This window comes from Coenobita brevimanus, chromosome 91, assembly GCF_032717465.1.
Source record: "Coenobita brevimanus isolate Jiangsu-jjx chromosome 91, ASM3271746v2, whole genome shotgun sequence".
NCBI lineage: Eukaryota > Metazoa > Arthropoda > Malacostraca > Decapoda > Coenobitidae > Coenobita > Coenobita brevimanus.
The window spans coordinates 11,493,947-11,507,310 of NC_137044.1; the positions used below are offsets into that span (position 1 = coordinate 11,493,947).

The window sequence follows — 13,364 nt, forward strand, 5'->3', positions numbered from 1 at the left end:
TACAGTATCGATCTGTCTATTGCCAGACACCATAATCCCATAAGGGGTGGCCATTTGACTTTGAGTTATTTGTTGTACGGGGAGGGGCACTAACCCTCCACCAACCCACTTGTTGACACATAGGGAGCTCAGTATTTATATATCTAAAAATATTTTAATATCAGATGTTACTTAGTGTGATTGGAGAAAATGGGACACCAAATACTCAGTACTTTGAAAACTGATTGGGGCATTATCTTCAAAACATCTCTAAATTTGATTTTGTATATATTGGTATTTCTAAGCAAATGTATTCTTCTTATACAGTTTCTGTTAAATTTTATTTGTCATTGTAGGCACATATTTACACTGCTGTTGTTTTTGGCATTGAATTTTTGCCAGTCAGGAAAGTTTGCAAGCAAAGGATAGCTTTAGGAAATTTAGTTTCCATGGAAGTGTAGGAAATGTTTAGGAGAGATCATTTGAGTTGCACATCAAAAATAGATGGCTGTCTTTGTTTAACTGTAATGCTTGTCACACATTTTTTATTTTGTTTCTAGCATCTTTCATCCTCCCAACAGGAGAGGTGTCAGCATCTCAGGCACGGCTGGTGGTGCGAGAGGGACTTTTATTGGCAGGACTTCACCATCAGCACCTCCTTCCCGTGTTAGGGGTGTGTCTTACTGATCCACGCCATCCCCTCCTCCTCTACCCTCACCTTGGACTCTCCAACCTCAAGACGTATGTTAACCCTGAGACTGCTAGGATTTCTCTCAGCCATACAAGATCATCCATTATGAGTCCAGAATCTTCCCTTGACTGCCTGGCCTTGGAGGCTTATATATAGCATATTACATATGTCGTATATCATAAAATCAAACTGAATATGTGAACATACAGTCATACATCATCAGACGGCAGAAATTGACACATTATCTTACAAAAAGAAAGTGTGAACGTCAGGGTAGGGCTGCGAGAGGCAGACCAAAACAGACCTGGGACAAGGTCATAGAGTGTGACCTCAGAGTTAAGGGAGAGGCTGCCAGAGATCAAGCAGCATGGAGAACCCCATTAGTTGATCAAGGACCATACATGCAAGCATGTTGCCTTGATAAAGGATGCAGTACAAAACAGTCCGATCATCATCATGTTATTAAACTGAACAGGTTATCATAACCCTAAAGATGACATATACTGTACTGTACACTGTATGTTAATCTACCCTTGGGCCATCCTGTGCTCAGGGTTCTTTTTAGTCCAAAAGGAGTAATAAAGGATTGACTGCTACTGTTACCATTTATCTCTGTGCCACAGGTATCTGCTTGGTTGCGGCCGAGGGTCAGGTGAGGGTGGGGTGAAGCTACTAACAAGGGATGTGGTACATGTGGCCATCCAGGCCTGTCTTGGCCTCATCCATCTCCACCATCACCGCCTCCTCCATAAAGATGTTGCCACTCGCAACTGTCTGTAAGGAGGAGAGAACTTTCACTGATTAAGTACCACTGCACAATAGTAAACAAAAAATGAAAATGTAATTTTATATGAAAATTTCAGTACAATATGTTTGTAGGCCAACTGAGGCATTTTCCCTCAAATTCAGCACATCTTTCAGCATATTGTAACCAACAATTATAGCAAAAGAATGCTGCACTTACATTGTCAGTACTCATTTTGCTCCACTTCTTCGTCTGTCTTAACATCTTTGCTGCCCTTCCAATTTCTTCTTCCCCTCACTCCTCATCTAATTTCTAATTTTCAGAATCGACTCAGAGCTACAAGTTCGGGTCAGTGATACTGCCCTTGCTCGAGATCTGTTTCCTCGCGACTACCATTGTCTTGGGGATAACGAAAACAGGCCAGTGAAATGGCTCAGCTTAGAGGCTCTTGTACACAAACAATTCACACCAGCCAATGATGTGGTGGGTTTTTGTGCTGTTGATTAATAGGATATTATGTTGTTTGGGAAGGAGGGATTTTTATTGAATATATACTGTAGGTGTATCTCTGTAGATTAGATTTCATCTCATTATGATCCTGTCCATGTTCTCACTATTACACATTGATTGGGTAGGATCCAGATGAATGAAAACCACATGCACACAAAGTAAGGGAACTATCATCAGAATGCCCAGCAAAAATAAGCCACATATATTTTATTCACCATTCAAGCCCACACAGGTAAAGTCATTCATTATCATATGTGGAGAAGACAAGGTTGAGTGATGTCCCCTTGGGACATGGTTAGGATAATGAGACAGGTCAAAATAACAACTAGAAACAGAAGTAAATCTGGTGATGAAAGATGAAGAATGAAATATTTCAAGTCTCTTAGATGCAGATGAAACTGTTTTCCTTTTTTAACAGCTTGCTAATTGTAAACTAGAATTTTACAAACCAGTTCATAGTTCTGTGAATGTTTGTGAGTGGCATTAAATTAAAAAGTTAATAAAAAGTAAAGTGATAAATGATAAGAGAAATGATGACACATACCTCAAATGAAAGAATATGCAGTGATAAAGAAGGAAGTGTGTATCGGAAGTGCAAGGTAGATTGGGCGAAGGAACAAAATAAACCGGTGTTACAATGGCCATGAGGCAGAACAGAGGCTGGAAGAGGAATGCATAAAGGCTTGGTGTACCACAAACATATAAAATAAATGTGTGACAATATGGCTTGAATTGAAGTCATGAGTCATGAGTCACATGGAGAGACAGGCTGACGAATGAGGATATAAAGGAGCGTTGTGGTGTGGATGTGGATGTGATAGGAAGCGTTATGAGGAACACACTGAGGTGGTTTGGCCATGTGGAGAGGATGGAGGGTGAAAGACTGACGAAGAGAGTGTATATGAGTGAGGTGGAAGGGGGAAGAGGGAGGGGGAGGCCAAGGATGAGATGGAGGGATGGGGTGAAGAGGTATATGAAAGAGGGGGGTGTGAGTTGGGAGCAGGGCAGTGAAATAGCGGGGGACAGGGCAACTTGGAGGCGATTTGTTTGTGGCCACCCCAAACGGGATTAAGGTGTCTGGCAATAGATAGATAGACAGATAGTCATGAGTGGGAGTTGTGTGAATGGGACTGGCAAGTACTGTGTGTGGGTTGTAGAGGCTGGATATGAGAATCCACCCATCTGTCATCCAGTACTTCTTTGCAGTCAGGAGGTTAGGGGGGCATTCAGATATTCATATGACTTTATTTGATTTATACTTAAATTTCTGTAATTTCTGTATTGGAAAACTTAAGTTTCTCTATGCAGTTGATCTCCTCCACTCTCATCATCGTACCATATTGCAGTGGATGTTTGGTGTGCTGCTATGGGAACTGAGTACACTGGGGCAGCAACCATATGTTGAGGTGGATCCATTTGAAATGGCTGGCTACCTCAGAGATGGATATCGCCTTGCTCAGCCCAACAACTGCCCAGATGAACTGTGAGTCATAATCCCATGTTACAGTAGTTTCTTCTCAACTTATTTTTTAGATGACCCCATAATTATTTTTCCTCTTTTGGTTCATTTACTTGATATAGTGCTGCTCTCAGGTGCCTACCCATTCCCTCTTCCTTCCGTCTTTCCATCCTTCCTGTTCTGTCTTTCTTTCCTTCATTCCTTCCTCTTTCTTCTGGCTGTGGATGACTCTACACTGAGTGACAAGCCAAATGGTTTCCTGTACACCAGCAAGCCATTTACTAACCATATAACCAAATTATGGCGCCTGGTGGTTTACTGGGCAATTGAGGCGCTCCAGTTGGATTGAGCCAGTGCAGGTTTATAACCAAGGGATGGTTGGGGTTTAATGCTCACGTAATGCCACTCAGGGATGAGTGAGGTTGGTCACTCTCTTCTTTAATGTCAGGACCAGCTTGCCTAGCCCTGGACTTCTGTGCTTCTCATGGGGCTACCCTGGTTTTGATGATGAATGAATGGTTGGCATTCCCACCACCCCTTCCCCTTGTTTTTATGCCGCATTGTCGCAAAATTTTTATTTTTCTGCCTCAAATATTCAACATTCGTTTCTGGAAATGATTGCTAACTTTCCTTGTAACTTGCAGAAAAATTAAAAAAATGTAACAAAGTTGAAAATTCTTGTTGTAATGGCAAAACATTAACTATCAGGGACTTTTAGCTCATATGTAACAATCTTGTAGTCAAGTATTAGCAATCTTGTGTATTTTTAAACAGAATTTTACAAACTTATGTATAGTTTTTCTGGCATTTTAGCACTCATCCTTATTTTAAAGTGATGAAAGAAAATTTGGAAATGTGACATCAGATAGTGACTAATGGAGGCTTTGCCTTTACAGCAGCATCTCAGCAGCAGTGGTTATACATTACTGTTTCTGTTGTTTAGCTCCTTTTTCTACTTTTCCAGAATTTGTAGGAGTTTCAGGAGGTACAGTAGATGGGTGGTTACCTTTGATCCTGGGAGGTACTACCTTGGGAGTGAAATGTGGCAACAAGCTTGGTAAACTAGCTACACATTTCACACTCAGCAGGAAACATTCAGTCCAAGTACAGAGAGCAGAGGTCCAAGCTAAGACTCTGGTGTTGTCACTTTTCTTAGTATGTGTTTCAGAGATCTTTTCTTGCTACACTGTCCAGCAGGTAAATGGGAAGTAGTTGTCTGGTTTTGGCACTTGGTTTAACTTCCAGTGGAAATCATTTGGTAGCAGCGAACGTATACGAACCTCGTCTACGAATCAACATTAAATTACTACAAAATATCAAGATTGAAAACAACCAACAACATCAGCTCCTGACAGTATTCTCTCCATCCAGCCCCCTCCGTCTCCCAGATCATTACGCTGATGCAGAGGTCAAGAGATCACTCGACGCCTTGCAAGTAGCTTAACGACAAACCAGCAAATCTGCGGACATCGTCTCCGAATTAAAAGCAAATTTCTACAAAAGCAACCGAGACTACAAGATTAGCTTCAGTTCTACATTGAATCCTACAAAATACAGCCTACAGTGCAAATAGTCTACAAGTCTACGACGAATCAGCGAACTACAGCCATCTACAATCAACTACAATTAACAATTCTACGTCGTCTGTATAATCTTCTACACGCACCTACAAGAAGCGGCAGTCTTCATCCTACAACGAGTAAATCACAAGAAAACAAGGACCAAGAATACATCAAAAAAGAAAGAAAACAAACAAACAAACAAACAAACGGAGAGTGAGAGACGACTCACAACTCATAACCACCAGACCTCACCCTCCTCTCTCTGCTACATCCACCCAACCCCCACCGCTTACGCAGATGTGAAGAGGTCAGGACGACGAAGCAAACACCAAGTCCATATTCACAACTCGTCTTACTCACTCGTCTTCACTCAAGTTACTCATCGCTACTCATTCACTCACCACAGCTACAAGTGTGGGAAGCCGACGTCACCAAGTGCTGAGACGACAGCACGCCAATCAACCCGTGAAGGACAACGCTATCACCACGTGCAACACCACTCACACCATTTCCCACCACGGTAAAAATTAGTGAGTTACATAGTTACTTCATTTATACAATACACAGTGATAGACAATAAGCTTCTGCACAAACATATAAAACGTGTTGTATAGTTACAGCTTAAATACACATACTTACTTCAGTTATCTGCTTAACTCAATCACTAAATAATCACCAACAATAATTATTCTACACGGTATATATTCATTCATCTAATATAACATTTATTTACTGTCAACGAGTGTTACCATTTATACCTACATAAAATACGTGTTTCATACATACAACTATACATTAATTATATCTACAAAGTGATAAAGAAAATATACCATCACAGTTACTCAGTGAGCAGTTAAAAAAAAAAAAACTATTAAACATTTATTTATTAAAGCTACTGAGTGGAAACAGATAAATTAACTTACAAGAAAAAAAAAAAAAAAAATGGCCAACACAAATGCCGTTAGCAAGAGTGAACATCTTCAACACAATCGTGAAGACAATGATTTCCACACAGTGCTGACACACATATTACTCACGATAGGTACGGGTGAACAACAAGTCAGTGTGTATAGTTAATACTGTATATAGTGTATATATTTTTTATATAAAATAACAAAATATGGGACTATATAATATCATTTTATAGTATCTGTGCAATATAAACTAAACTTTGAAAAAGTATCCCAAGGAAATTAGCCAGTAATTATGTAACCATGAACAACATGGAAAAAAGTGTACACAAGCAAAGAGAAACAAACTATGGAAAATCAATTTAAAAAAAAAAAAAAAAGGAAAGGAAAGAAAGAAAGAAGAGTAAGAAAGAAAAAAGAGAAATAAAGTAAGATCACATAACAAACAAATGAAAATAAGTGTAAATGTTACTATATATGCCAAAATACCACATAAACTACAAACAAAAAAGCAAATTGTGTCTCCACAAACAAGTGGCATGGCACATCATCACTATCATCGACCGCAGCATATGTTAGGACTGCAGTTATTACAATTATGTTACTCCATGTTACAATTATGTACCTACAAACGATATGTAACAATTATGTAACGACAAACGATTGCATTATGTTACACTTTGCCAATTATGTAACAGTTGCACTAACAAGATGTAACTTTTATGTAACTTTAAATACAATTATGTAACTATAATCGATATGTAACAATTATGTAACGACAAACGATTGCATTATGTTACAATTATTACAATTATGTACCTACAAATGATATGTAACAATTATGTAACGACAAACGATTGCATTATGTTACACTTTGCCAATTAACAGTTGCATTAACAAAATGTAACTACAATTATAAGGCCAACACAATTATGCATTAACACAATATAAGTCATACAATTATAGCACAATTCTGTATTACCAGTATCATCATACAAGTTAGGTGAAATATTAGACATTACTAAAGCGATAACTCAAATATGTAATGTATAACTTAGCAGTATTACCATTGCACAATTATATGCGTACGTCTGTTGTACATGCACGTCTTACAAGTGTTATACAACAACCATTGCATTTATTCAAATATGTATACAACTTATTTAAAATGTAATATTACTGAATAATCACTATTTACTATGAATAATATATGTATACAATATTCATACAATTATGTTACTTTACAATATTATGTAATTCACTTAATTAACTTATAAGTTCATTATAATGTGTATGTAGTATGTATTAATATATTATAACTATTAAATGTCGATGGTACGCCATTTTTGCGCGGCCGAGCAATGTGGTAGGTCTCCATATTATAATTGCAAACCATAATAGATAGATAGATAGAGAGACAGATAGAAGCAGGAAGTCAAATGATGAGAAGGTGTTGTGTCTGCGAGAATCCAGCAGTGCTAAACATGCTTACACACTCTTAACACTGAGGAAAGCTGACGACAGCGGCCAGTAAGGAGATGATGCAGTTAGCTGTCAGCAGTCCTCTCGTGAGAAAGATCTGGTAACCATGAGGAACATACGTGACACACCCCTGCTACACCAGATTTTAGGAAAGAGAGTTTAGAAGGAGACAAGCGACCCTAGAGAGAGGTCGAGACGGAGATTAGCCACCGAACAGGCTAGACAGAAGGAGACAAGCGACCCTAGAGAGAGGTCGAGACGGAGATTAGCCTTAGAACAGAAAGAGAGAGAGATAGCGAGACAGGGAGGTAGCTACCCGGGACTTATACTCTTCCCATGGGAGAGACCTGTTTAATATCTCCAAGACAAATAAAAATAGTCCCATATTATTCTTTACCTCTCCCGTCACTACATGACATCTGGTGGGGAAACTACTACAAGATATAAAAGTCGCTCGACCACAAGTCTAAAATATACTTCTCTACAAGTAACTACAAAGTCTTTATGACACATAGAAATCATCAACTGTAGTATGACCAACTTCAGTATAGTACTGTATAGGGATTCCCTGAAGAAGAAGTACAGTATTGCATTATTAATTAGATTGATTGTTAAGAGTTTCTTTTGTTCTTTATGTTAGCACATACTGGAAAGTTTCTGATTACAGAATTGCACTCTTCTCTGTGTGTGTCTATGGTACTTGTATAATTTTTTTCTATATCACTTATATATTCTGAGTGGTGTAAAACAAAATGTTCCAAATCCTCCTCTTATACTCTGCATATCTTACTGTTGTATTTATGTGCATTTTTCTGCAATTTAGTGATGGTCTGTTCTTACTCTGTAAAAGATGACTGAATATGGATTGTTGTCCATCCATCCATCCATCTATCATCTAATCCTACATTGCCCCATGAGGAGCGTAGGAGCCCGGGGCTAGGCAGTTGGTCTCAACATTTAAGATGAGAGTGACCAGCCTCACTCATCCCTGAGTGGCATTACATGAGCAATCAACTCCAACCACCCCTTGGATATAAACCTTCACCGGCTCAATCCGACTGGAATGCAATAATTACCCACTAAACCACCAGGTGCCAAAATTTGGCTATATGGTTACCACCCATCATAGTAAATGGTTTCCTGGTGTACAGGAAACCATTTGGCCTGTCACTCAGTGTAGAGTCACCCACAGGCAGAAGGAAAAGGAAAGAATGAAGGAAAGAAAGACAGAAGAGGGAGTGTAAAGTCACCCATAGGCAGAAGGACAAGGAAAGAATGAAGGAAAGAAAGACAGAAGAGGATGGAAGGAAAGATGAAAGAGAGGAAAGGGCAGACACCCGAGAGCAGCACTACATCGAGTGAGTGGATGGTGAGCACCCCCACCTACCACATCACATACCTGTATAGGTTCTTCATAAGTACTGTATGTTTCTTGTGTTCATTTTAAATCTTCAGGCACCATTACCCATAATCATTTGTGTACTGGATTATAGTTTGCACCTAAAATGTTTTCCATCCATTCTATTTTCCTATTAATAATGCATATTGGTTCTATGCATAATGTTTCCTGTATTTGTAAATCTTTGCACTGTACATTTTGATAAGTCATTACATGAAAAAAAAAATGTTAATACATACTGTAGTTCATTTTTGCCATTTTTTTTAGTGTACTCTTATTTTGCAATGAGGTTGAATTTGATACAATCCATCATATAATGATTTATCATATATTGTCAGTTACAGTATAATATGGGTTCAGTGGGGATGTGAGTTTGGCCAAGGGTCAGCCACCTAACAAAGTCTAAAAGTGAGTTTTCAGCTCACCTCAGCTGTTAGTCATTTCACTTCACTGCACCTGTCCTGGTGCTTAATACCAAAAATAAATCTAAAACATAGTTTCCAGCTCACCTAAGCTGGTAGTTATTTCACTTCAGTGCGCCTCACTTGCTGCTTGAACTCTAAAACTACACTTTCCATCACTGACACTAACACACCTGACAGTGACTGACTTCACAGGCCATCTTGGAACAAACAAATTATTGTAAACTTGCATGTCAGTGATAAGCATTGACAAGTGAGGCTTTGTACAGGATCATAATATTTGTGTTTGCAATAATGCTATTGTATAGTGGAAAAAGATTCTAACTTTTTCATCATCATATGAGCAGTTCATTGCATACTGGTTCATCATATAGTGAAAGATTTCCCTACTGTGATTTTGTTACAGATCCTTGCAGTAGTAGAACTGATATTTGTCAGTGGTGGTAGGTGGTCGCAACCATCATCTACTCACTTGATGTAGTGCTGCCAACTTCTTCCTTCACCATTATCATTCTTTTTCTGTGTTTGCCCTTTCTCTTCTTATCTCTCCCATCTTTCCTGTCACTTTTTATTGCTCTTCTTTCCTTTTCAGGTGGCTTTACATTGAGTGACAAGCCTAATGGTTTCTTGTAAGCCAAGAAACCATTTACAGCGTTGGGTGGTAACCATATAACCAATCTATAAGTGTTCCCTATGTGTCAGCAAGTGGGCTGGCAGAGGGTTAGTGTCCCTCCCCGTAAAACAGTTAACTCAAAGACAAACAACCACCCCATGCAGGATTATGGTGTGTGGCTATAGATAGACATAGATATTTTTAGTTTTTGCTCTTTTTTCAGTCATTGTCATCATTCAGTCTCCTTTTCCCCCCTATAAACAGGAATGTAGGTGCCCAGGGCTAGGTTTATCAGCCAGCATCTAAGGCAACAGTGACCAGCCTCACTTAACTCTGAGTGGCACTAAGTGAGCAAGAAACCCCAGCCACCTCTCAGATGGAACTCTTACATGCTTCATCCAGTTGGAGTGCCTTAGCCCACTAAACTTCCAGGTTTCATTTAATTACAGTACAGTGTGTGATTACCACCCAGTGGATTAAATTGTTTCCTGGGGCAAAGGAAACTATTTGGCTTGTCACTCAGGACAGAGTCAGCCAGTGAGAGAGAGAGAGAGAGAGAGAAGGAGGGAGGATGGATTACATTAAATGAGTGAATGATGGGTGTCCCCATTCCATGGGACTTAAACTTCTTAGATTTGCTACCAAACAGCATATGATATTTCCTCAGTTTTTGAAACCTAGCTGGGTTTCTCACCTGCTTCTCTGATATCCCATGAAATCAGAGTGGTTAAAGGCATCCATTGTGCATTATTTGTCTGACATATAAGTACGGTACTGTACAAACTATATGTCCCCGTGACAGATGTCTGAAGATTACTTATACTCTTCAAGAAACATCAGTTTTTGGCTATAAAAAATGCTCTTCTACTACCCATCCCCCAACCCACACACACGAACATCTGTAGTTGGTGCTGTATTGCTCTCCATGCTGCACAGTTTCATTTGGATGTACCAAGTCATTTATTTATTTATTATTAGGTACTGTAATATTATTTGATCACCTTTCATACTGTACTAATAGTGGGCTCCTTAACAGGTTTGGCATGATGGCGCGGTGCTGGGCTCCAGCACCCGAAGACCGTGTCACACTTCCTCATCTTCTTTCTTGCCTCCAGGACTTCTATTCTGCCCTTGGGAAGTACATTTGAGTGACTATTTTTCTTCAGGGGCTATTTCTCGGTGGTCTCTTACTTTTTTTATTTAAGGGTAATTTTTCTGTTCACACGAGTGCTTTTTGTTTCCTACTTCACCAAATACCTTCTTATCAATCTCAAAAATATCAAATGCTGTAAAGTTCATCGGTAAAAACATAATCATGTCTTGCCTTTTCCTTTTCTCTCAAATGTATGAAAAATACTCTAGAATATCAAGATTAGTTCTTAAGCAAGTTGTGATAGACTTAAACTTTATTTTTGTTCCTAGAAGAGAGTGGTGCTTTCATGATGCTAAGGAGTGATAAGAGTACATAGATATAGTTGTGAATTGACTGATGTAGAATTGTAGTGATGAATGTTGAAGAATGAGGTTAATAGTGATGTACTGATATGTTTTTCACAATTCTTATTTGTATACCATTATGATGTTGATATTTATGTGATACAAGTTTGTGATTAATTATAATATGTTTTAGTTTTTTTTTTTTTTTTTTTTTTTTTCAGGGAGGTCTGGGATACATGGATTTTTCACAAATTACTCAGATTACTGTTGCCAATATGAAATTAGTATACAAGTATGCCATCCTGATTTTATTATGATACGTGTGTAATGAACCTATGAAGTATGATACAGTGAGAAAAAATGAATGAGAAGTGAAGGAAAAGCCAGATATGCAGTATATCTTTAATACATCAGAGGTCTGTCTATCTGTCTGTTGCCAGACGCCTTAATCCCGTAAGGGGTGGCCACAAACAGATTGTCTCCACGTTGCCCTGTCCCCCACCATTTCACTGCTCTGCTCCCAGCTCACCCCCCACCCATCACTCATATACCTCTCCATTCCATACCTTCATCTCATCTTTGGCCTCACCCTCCCTCTACGTCACTCACATACACTTTCGTCAGTTTCTCGCTCTCCATCCTCTCCACGTGGCCAGACCACCTCAGTGTGTTTCTCCTAACACTCCCCATCACATCTACATCCACACAGTGCTCCTTCACTTGGTCATTTGTCAGTCTGTCTCTCCATGTGATTCCACATGCTCCTCTCAAATAACTCATTTCCACTGCTCTCACTCCTGACTTGTGTCCCTGCAACAAAATCCAGGCTTCACTTCCATATATTAGGGTTGGTATCACAATACTGTCATACAGTAACTTTTTCACTTCCCTGCTCACTTCCTTGTTTCTTATCACTACTCAAAGAACCAGCATCCTTTCTTCCTTGTTGTTCCCTTTCAAGCACTTGGCCCTCTAAACTTCCATCCTTACTCATCACACTACCCAGGTACTTAAATGCACTCACATTTTCCATTTCCTCCTCATCCAACCTCTTTGTACATCCAGTGACTTCATTTCTCTGGAAAGTATTGCATCAAAGGTATTGATACAAATTCTCCCATTTTCCTCTGTAAGGCAGATAATTTAACTAGCCTAGATGGCTCCCAACGTGGTAATTTTTTTGTTTTTTTTTTTGTTTTTTTTTTTTTTTTTGAGGAAGAAGGACCAAAGGCCATGAGCCCACAATACCTGTTCCCTCCAACAGAAAAACAAAATACAAGAGAGAGCCAAATTCAAGATCCGATCATATTGAGATGCCTGGACACACTGCATATGAAAGACTGGAGATCATAGGAAGCAGGAAATACAGACAGAGGGAGACAGTTCCAGAGCTGACTTGTTGCATAAATGAAGGGCTGGGAGTAATGGTTAGCTCCTGCATTAGAGAGTTGGACAGAAAAGGGATGAGAGTTTGCTGCTAGATGGGTGCTACGCGCCCAATGTAGAGGTGGAGGAATACATGCAGACAGTTCAGAGGAGCAGTGACCATTGAAGTAGCGATAGAAAAGAGATAAAGATGCAACAGTGCGGCAAAGAGATGGAGGTTAAAGGGAGTCAGTAAGAAGAGGAGAGTTAATGAGATGAAAAGCCTTTGACTCTACCCTGTTGAGAAGAGCTGTATGTAGGGAACCTCCCCACACATGAGAGTTGCACTCCACACAGGGGTGGATAAAACCCCTGTATAGAGTCAACAATTGTGCTGGGGTGAAGAAGGTACGGAGTCGGCTTAGCACACCTAATCTCTTGGAAGCAGATTTTACAAGAGATGTAAAATGATCTTTCCAAGACAAGTCCCGAGTAAATGAAACTCCAAGCAAGTTCAAGGATGATGCAGAATTAAGCTGAATATTATTAAACATTAGTGGGTACACCTGTGGAAGATTTTGTCCGGTTGATGGGTGTTAGAACTGAGTCTTTCATGCATTAAAAACAACAAGATTATTCTTTACCCCAGTCAGAGATACGAGCCAAGTCAGACATAAGGTGTGCCATAGCCTCATCCCTTGTTTGTTGAAATAACTGCTGAGACGGACGTTGCGGAAACTGAATGGAAAGGTGAAGGGTAGAGTCATCAACGTATGAGTGGATAGGGTT

At 39.4% G+C, this 13,364-nt stretch overlaps 1 protein-coding gene across 1 annotated transcript in view; it reads left to right on the top strand.

Moving 5' to 3' along the window:
• LOC145411872 (tyrosine-protein kinase RYK-like) overlaps positions 1-10,921 on the top strand; it is a 241,053-nt gene extending 230,132 nt beyond the window's left edge. The window contains exons 12-16 of the mRNA XM_080281831.1: positions 561-720; positions 1,294-1,446; positions 1,739-1,898; positions 3,272-3,408; positions 10,810-10,921. Of these exons, the coding sequence (XP_080137957.1) occupies positions 561-720; positions 1,294-1,446; positions 1,739-1,898; positions 3,272-3,408; positions 10,810-10,921 (722 nt within the window). The remainder of the gene's footprint in view (positions 1-560; positions 721-1,293; positions 1,447-1,738; positions 1,899-3,271; positions 3,409-10,809) is intronic.
• Positions 10,922-13,364: the final 2,443 nt, after the last annotated feature.